The sequence below is a fragment of the Grus americana genome, chromosome 1, assembly GCF_028858705.1.
Source record: "Grus americana isolate bGruAme1 chromosome 1, bGruAme1.mat, whole genome shotgun sequence".
In the NCBI taxonomy this organism is placed as follows: Eukaryota; Metazoa; Chordata; class Aves; order Gruiformes; family Gruidae; genus Grus; species Grus americana.
This window is the reverse complement of record NC_072852.1, coordinates 90,085,031-90,093,489: the sequence shown is the minus strand read 5'-3', so window position 1 is coordinate 90,093,489 and position 8,459 is coordinate 90,085,031. Positions and strand designations below refer to the sequence as shown.

At 49.3% G+C, this 8,459-nt stretch overlaps 1 protein-coding gene across 1 annotated transcript; it reads right to left on the bottom strand.

Annotated features, from left to right (window-relative positions):
- Positions 1 to 5,512: 5,512 nt before the first annotated feature.
- Positions 5,513 to 8,035, bottom strand: NHLH2 (nescient helix-loop-helix 2). The gene is made up of 2 exons (XM_054829504.1): positions 7,934 to 8,035; positions 5,513 to 5,985 (listed from the first exon to the last, which is right to left on the bottom strand). Exon 2 carries the CDS (start codon positions 5,963 to 5,965, stop codon positions 5,513 to 5,515), a length of 453 nt encoding a protein of 150 aa, XP_054685479.1. The 5' UTR covers positions 5,966 to 5,985; positions 7,934 to 8,035.
- Between the last annotated feature and the right edge of the window lie 424 nt (positions 8,036 to 8,459).

The window sequence follows — 8,459 nt, the reverse complement described above, 5'->3', positions numbered from 1 at the left end:
TCTGCGCAGATTAGAGAGGAAGCGAGGGACCAGACCTGTCGCTCTGCCCCTGAGCCGGAGCACCAAGCAGCTCCCCGCGGGAGCAAGGACCGGCTGCGCTGTACAGGGCATGGGCTGGCGGTGGTGGAGGAGCAGGACCTCTGTGCAGTCGTGCAACTCTCGGGGTCCTTGAAGGGCTGGGTGGCTGTGGGGAGGCCAGGAGGAGCGGCTGGAGGGAGGGGAGGCGAGGAGCCGCCTGCAGAGCTGGGCTGCGAGGAGCTGGTGGAGAGCGGTGGTGGGCAGAGGAGCCTGCTCTGGGGGGACAGAGGAGAGGGCATCAAAGGGCGCAGCAGGGAGCTGAGAAAAAAGCGGCGTTAGCCGTCCCAACTTTGTGCCTGTGCTTGTGTGTCTGAAAGTGGACAGGGTCTGAGCTCTTTTTCATTTTAAGCCTGAGTTATTCCAGCCCAGTGACTCAATTTATTTCTGTCTCTGCTCCTGACATTTCTCTTTCAGGTGGCTGCTGCCTGGTTTTGGGTGGGGCTGTGGGCTGGGGTGACTCATGTTTTCAAGCTCTTATCGGCATCAGTATGATGTTCTGCTTTTCTTTTCTGTCATACGGCATCCCGCTCCCCTCCCCTTCTTCCCCTCCCTCCGCCGGCTCCCAGAGGAGGCGACAGACGGTCCTGTAATTTGGTTCCATTCGCTCGACTGGAGCAACACCTGCCCCTCTCTCTGGGGACGGGAGGGTCTCATCCCAAACTGTGCAAGGAGCCAAAGACAAATCTGAAGCCCACATGCAAATAGAGCCCAGGATAAAACAACATGGCCATTCTGGGCAGGAAAGGCAAAATCTGTCACCAGGGGAAGAGGCAGGAAAAACAAAATCGCCTCTGAAGAAATAAATAAGAAGTGCCAGGAGATTGCCTTTTCCTTTTGGGTCGGTTGCTATTGTGGTTATTGATCTGTCCTACCCTGGAGAATAAACTGAGTACTGAAAAATAATGGTTGATATTAGAACACATTTATTCACCCTAAAAGGACTGGGTTAATTGGGTTACAGGACAGCTAGATGGATAGATACGTGAATAGATAGAATGTTGCTAGTATTTCTTCATGCCTATATAATGGAAAAGATCCATTTCTTTGTTGAATATCATATACAGAATCCTCTTCAGCTCCCCACCCCCCGCAATTTCGCTCTCTTTCATATACACACACTCTCTGCTAGAAATACAGCAAAGATATCAAATCACATCCAAGACCCTCAGAATTTCTCTGCTCTAAGTATCAGTTGTAATATCCTACCTTTTTAACACAAGCGATAAGGCACTACTTTGTGGCCAGTGAGTAGTGTGATCCTGAATGCACATGTACCATGCACTTTGCTGGTGAGGGATGGTCTATGTCTAGAAATTCTTCCTTTGGTATACGCATATCTAGTAGCAGCATAAATGCAAGTCTGTATTTTGGAATATTTTGTGCTCTAGGTCCTTTAATCTCTTAGGGAAATACATGATACTCAGAGAAGCAGTTCCCCCTTAGCTGTAGAGTCCCGTGGAAATCAGTACATTTATTTGTAGGAGTTGCTTTCGGGTTGCTGTCTGTCCTCGTTTGCTGTATCAGGGTCAGGATCTGCTTCTAGGGTTCAGATGAATGCATTAGATGTCCTGTTTCCTAATGATACCATGCGGATGCATTGTGCCCCATGTCCGTGTATGTTCTTATAGGTCTGCACATGTGTCTTAATAGGTGTTACCACCTTCTGCTAAGGGTGTGCTGGGTATCTCCTGTACTGGGATCTTCTAGATTGATACATTGGAAATCCTTCCTCTCTGTGAATGCTGGAGGTTTCCTTTCCATGTTTTATATATGGGATTGAGTCAGGCTTAAAGCACCTCTTTCAGCCTCAGCTAAAGGTCTGGAGGTAGTGCTCTGCCTTCTCTGTCTTTGAGTATGCTTTCTTTCATAGTTTGCAGGATGAGCTCCTCTTTAAATGTGAAAGAAAGGGATCTGAATGTAGCTTTAATCCTTAAAAACCCAGGAAACATTAACTCGGTGTTTCCTTCCTGCCAATTGTTGGATTGGCCATGCATGATATAAACTTCCATTGAGCAGTTCCATCCCATTCCTCCTAAAATATTGTGCAAGGCCATTCATTCCTGTATTGCCGAGGGAACATGGACATAGACAAAGTAACTTTGATTATATAATTAGACTTTATTGCTATCTAACGCAGACTTGCAATGAGATGGAGTTAAATTTGTTTACCGATTCTTCATAAATCCAGACTTTTGAGCACTTACCCATGCAGCCTTTTTATTGCATTAACTTTGTAGCTTTTACATACTACTCATATATTTCTCAAGAATAAAAATAAGGGTGGGATGGGGGAGCAAAACCTGTTTTCTTTTCAACAGTCATCAACTGTTAGAAGAGAATGACTTTCCTTCTTGGTGCCAGCAGGAAAAACAGAATTTGTTGGGATGATGTTATGGTGGTCAGAGGATACAAGAAAGGTGGTGAGTGGATGGAAGTGAGGATTTGTAGGGAAAAGCAATGCCTTCCATCAGATAAACCTTTGGAAGAAAAGGACACACCTTCAGGTCAAGTGCCCTGACCCTTCTGCCGGTTAAACTTGAGACTGGATCCTGTGGATACCACCAAACGCAAAGTCCTTCCTGCCCTCTCTCTGAGTGCAAGCAGGCTCTCCGATGTCCCAGGGGATGGTAGGAATGGGATGACCCAGGGGATATTCTTAATTTCGAACCTGAGCTGTTCCCAGACAGCTCCACACTACGCTCTCCTATGCTCACAACACCACAGGGGGCTCACTGGCTCACCACTTGGGCATATTGCCCCATGGCTGGGGCCTCGAGACCCTCCCGCTGGGGCCTCTGAGCTGGGTCCGCAGCAAACTTCCCTGCAGGAACCTAGCTTGAGCATCTCTCATCCTGTGACCCGATGTGTTTGCAACACCCCCAGAGGGGGGAGCATGGCCAGGGGGAATGCTGGGTTCACACCTCCCTATCCCATATTCTGTGTGCTTGAATCAAGCGCCAGTGACTGCGGCCACCGTACTTTGCAGTAAGGTAATGCAGAGCACTCTCTTCCCTAAAACATGCATTCCCACACTCAAAAGGGAAATTATATGTTAATCTTTTTATTAACTAAGTCCTCCCAAATGTTGGTAGTATGATGGCTTGCTGGATGGCAGGATTCATAATATTGCTCAGTCAATTAGCATCAAACTTGACCCAATGTCCAGATGTTGACTGAAGCTAAGAAACAAGCCTGTCCCAAAGAAAACCAGCTCCAAAGTTGGTGGAGTTTTTTTCAGCCGTGAAAGATGCAGGATTTGAAAACTGTGCATCGAAGTACCAAATCTGCATGTGCTCCCTTGGGACATGGGAAGCGTGCATTGGTAGAAAGTGGAATTAACAGCCTCTCTGACAGGTTTTCTGCATGGAGCTTTTCAGCTGGTCAAGCCCACACTTAATTAAACCACTGTGCAAAGTGTCAGCCATAAAAATAGGAGGGGGGGAAGGGTTTTATCTCTCCAGCAAGTAACAATGGAGGACGCAGCCTCCCCAGTCAATGGCGATATTCAAATTATAGGTAAAATTAACCCCTTGTGGTAAGCAAGAAAAGGATTTAATAAATGAGATGGCACAGAGGTCTCACGTTACTCGGGTAATAACCTGTCTGTTATTGAGTCTGTATCTGTGCCGTGTTGCAAATGATAAGCTCTGGCAGTGAAGCCTTATATAAAAGGAGTATGGTTGAGGTTTTCAAAAATAGAGAACGGACCCAAGATTTTTACTTGGTTTACTTACTCTGGACCTGGGCGAGAGGGGTCAAAACTGAATTTAAACAAGAGAAAGAGAATCCGGTGCACTCGGGCAGGATGGAACACATACATTTTGGTTGCAAAGTCAGACGTATCAAAGAGCGATGTGGCAAAACAGGTGCCTGCAAGCATCGGATTTGATTTTACAGCCTGAACTTTGAAACGTGCGACCAGATGTCAGTCGTGACTGGGAGAAAGTGAAAGTAACAGTCCTGTGCCCCCTGTGCATTTGGGCAGAGCAGCCAGCTGAGAGCAGCTGGAGCAGGGGAGCAGTGGTGGAGGGACTGCAGCCTGAGCCCCCCCAGGAAGAGGCAGGTAACCTGTTGAAGGTTTCCCACGCACGACTTGAGAAGCCTTTGCAATCCTTATTCATAAGGGCATCACATCTCCATCTTATAGAAAGACCAACAGGGAAAAATAATTAGGAAAAAACAGCTTTTATTTGATACTTTTATTTATATGCAAAACAGCTCACCATTCATGAGAGATATGAAAAACGCATCAGATAGAAACCAGATTTATCTATTTTCACTACAAAATATTGCATTATATAAAGCAACAGAGACACACAAAAAAACCCTGAAAAAGACTAAAATCTTTGGATAGCAGATGTGGTTTTTTTTTCTTTCTCTCTTTTGTCCCTAAAATGCGCTTCTTGTTTTAAGAGATTCACAGCGAAGAACATGAAACATTTTCAGGCTATAGAATTTTTTTGGTTGTCACAAAGGAAAGCAGTCCTGGATTTACTTTTCTTTCTTTTTTTTTTTCTTTTTTTTTTTTAGGAAATATGTCCTTTCCTAAAAATATGCCACACATACACGCCCACGCTCACTCCCACACACATGCATGTATACACACACGCACATATACACCCACAAAGAAACTACTTCCCTTATAAACGATTTGCAAAGTACTTTTCAGACATAACTATAGATCAGAATAACAACAAGTTTTTAAAAAATTCTCCTAGTTAAGTGCTAGTGGTTGTCGATCCCACACGAAAAAAGGAAAAGAAAAAGGTCAAGAACAAATTCCTTGATATATATAAAATATACTTATAAACAGGGAGGAAGGGGAGGTTTGTCGTACACAAGTGCAATATAATTGGAGGGAAAAAATAAGTTAAAAAAAAAAAAAGGAAAAGGAACACTGTATCGATCCCAACAAACACTCATCAAGTTAAACATAATATTCCACAGGAGAAAGTGTAAACACCCGACTATAGAAACCAATTGGCACAAAGTATCCAAAGTAAAATTGCCACCACTCTGAAAAATAAATAAGTCTTGAAAAAAATAAATTGTCAACTCCTTCTACCATAAATAAAAAATAGTTATTTTTAACTGCACCCATGGGTCACACGTTTAAGGTCACAAGTAGATGTTTTTGGATATATATAAAGGGGCACTTGACAGCCTGAAGAAACAATCCGGTTTTACACTTCTTCTCTTCGAAAAACGGGCTCTCCGCCGGGCCACACCGCGACCGTGCGGGAGAATCCCCGGGGAGAGCGGACAGGCTGCGGGGACACCCCCGCCCTGCCCGCCCCGAGGAAGGCGCTGCCCGCCGCTGCCCTCGCGGCCGGACCCGGGGCGGCGGGGGAGTGGGGGGGGGGGAAGGGAGTCCCGGGGCTCCGGGGGGCAGAGGGGGGTGGTGGTGTGGGGTGTCCGTCGGGGCGGTCGGGCGCTACACGTCCAGGACGTGGTTGAGATAGGAGATGTAGCAGATGGCGAGGCGCAGGATCTCGATCTTGGAGAGCTTCTTGTCGGGGGGCAGGGTGGGCAGCAGCTTGCGCAGCTCGGCGAAGGCCAGGTTGAAGGCCTCCACGCGGATCCGCTCACGCGTGGCGTGGGCCGAGCGGTATTTGGCCGTGGCGCGTCGTCGCCGTCGTTTCTCCTCCCGGCTCAGCGGCGGCGGGTGCAGCCCGGGCCGGCCCCCGCCCCGGCCCTCCCCGCCGCCGCCGCCGCCGCCGCCGCCGCCGCCCCGGCCCTCCCCGCCGCCGCCGCCTCCCTCGGCGGGCTCCGGGTCGGAGACGCAGCAGCTGAGCGCCTGGGCGTCCGCGCCGCCCAGGGACTCCGGGTCGGAGGGCGCCGAGGAGGGGTGGTCGGAGTCGGCAGCTTGGTCCGGGCTAAGCATCATCTTGGAGGGGGCGGAGGAGCCTTCCCGGGACAGAGAAGCAGAGAGAGCGGGTCAGCGCCCCGGCCCCGCCACCGCCGGCACCGGGCAGGGGCAAGGCAGGGAGCAGGGACACGGGCAGGGACATCGCGGTCCCCGCGCCCTGACCCCGTCGCCGGTGGCCGGCCGGGGCGGCGGGAGAGTCGGGCCGGCAGCGGGCGGGCGGATCGCCGCCTCTTCAGGGAGCACTAATGAGAGCAATACCGGGGATAAATGATGCCCCGTCATTTACCATCCCGTTGCTAGCGTTTGACGGCAGCTTCAACGGAATACACTTCCTTCCGTTATTCCCCGTGCTTGCTTGGGTGTCGGAACAGGCCCGGAAAGCAATAAAAGATTTTTTTTTTTCAAACAAGCTAATATCCAGTGGCTCAACATTAGGTCGAATTTTTTTCCCCCCAATTTTAATATCGTATTTCCTCCCCTGCCAATCTCTGCTTAACCATTTCTGTTTTAGTAACGCTCTATGGGATGCGGGCTACAAACATGATGCTTTTAAATATACAGCTCAAGGCTCCCCAAACATAACAAGGCCAGTGGGGAAATTTATTTCCCCAATCAAAACTACGGGATCTGATGTATCTGCTGGGCTCTCCCCTCGCCCCGCTCTTTTCTCTGCGCTCCTTCTTTTTTCTTTTTCTTTATTTTTTTTCTTTCCTGCTGCTAATTGTGCGGAATACCGATTTTCCAGCGATCAAATGGGGATGTTTGGAGAGTCTCCGTTTTTTTAAGTGTGGGATTCAAAAAGAAACAAAACCCCAAAGCAGCGGCCGAACTTTTCCATTCTTGTAGATTTTCTCTCGACTCCCCTCCCTATGCGAAAAAGGGGGGTGTGGGGGGAGAAAGGCCAAATAAATAAATAAATAAATAAATGCGATAAATACGGATGTGCCTTTCAAAAGAAAATTGAATCGTATCTTCTTGCGGCCTCACAGAGCACCATCTGTCATGTAGACAGCAATACAAATCCGAGCGCGTCCGTGGACATGCCGGCATGTAATAAAACAATACATCAGGCAAGTAGTGAATAACCTTGGACACAAATGTGTGCGTGTACGGCTGGGGTGTCGAGCGAGGTGGGGAGCGAGCCTGAGGGAGGAGGGAACATCACGTCCTCCCTTCCCTCCGAATTCAGATTGCCAGGTATTTCCACGTAAAGTTTCCAGGCGGAGTCCCCCTCGGGTCTCAGACCAGATTGGGAAAAATAAATTAATAATAATAATAATAATAATAATAATAATAATAATAATGATGGAAATGACGGGTAGGAGGAATACTTCCCAGGCAGGGCTACAGCCAAGCATCCCCCCACGGGGCGAGACGCGGGGCACGAGTGGCGGGACGGCGGGGCTCCGCCGGGAGCCGGGGCTTCGCGGTCCCCGGCGCGCAGGGGGAAAGGCCTGGGGAGGGGGAGAGGAGAGCGCTTCCTTCCCTGGGAAAGGGCCGCTGCTTGCCAGGGCCATCGGAAACGCTTCCTCTTCTATTTTTAATAAGGAGCGTTAATCAGGCCCGCAAGGCAGGGGAAGGGAATAAACCCGGCCAGCGCGCAGGTCAGGTATCAGCGATTTCTTGGGGGGGGGGGGGGGGGGATGAAGGGAAAGGTTTAAAATCACCTTTCAGTTGAGATCCAAGCGAGGAGGTTTATGCGAAAGCGTACTAACAGAGGGAGGATTTGCAGGGCGGTTGTAGGAAAACGGGCAATTACAGAGGTGGTTCCTGGAGAAAGTTGCTTAAGGGTTTCTCTACGGTGTGTATTGAATTTTCCCGTTTGGTTTGGGTTTATTCAGATGGTGGGTTTTGGCGAGCCGAGCCGGAAAGAGGCTTTTTTTTTTTTCGCTTTTTTTTTCTTTTCTTTTCTTTTTTTTTTTTTCCCCCCCGGTAAACCCATGCCCGTGCTACCTGGAAAAGGGATATATTGTTAAAGCTGCTTACCTCGGCGTAGTCGTTTGGACAGCCTCTCTCTCCAGGTCCTCTCGCCCCCTCGGCGATTCCTTTACAGTTCAAATGACCCTCCGGGAGCGGAGCATGGAAAAATTAAAAAATCAAAATCAAAATCAAATGAATTACGAGCGGAAAAGTGTCCTGCTCGGATGGGGAAAGGCAGCTCTCATCCCTCGCCGCGGCCTCCAGCGCTCCAGAGATGGGAGATGTTATCGCCGTGTTTGTTTGCGGAGTATAAATAACAACTTAAGTTACTTACGATGCATCAGGGGAGAAAAAGCGTCTCCCCCATCAAAGTCTGCCTCCGCCCGTTAATTCGGGGCAGCGGGCTGCAATGCACCGGCAGCTACTGCGAGTCGGGTTTTTTTGGGAAAAAAATTGCGCTGGAAAGTGCCGTCTCCCCCGCTCTTCTTCCTCCTCTTCCCCGATCGCGATAAATAACAAAAGGGATGCGGCGATAGCACCAGCCGGGATTATTCCCTCTCCCCCGCCCCCTCGGCCTCTCCTTCCCCGCGGC

Coding starts and splice junctions, on each gene's coding strand:
- NHLH2 (XM_054829504.1), bottom strand. CDS start 5,965: ATGATGCTTAGCCCGGACCAAGCTGCCGACTCCGACCACCCCTCCTCG.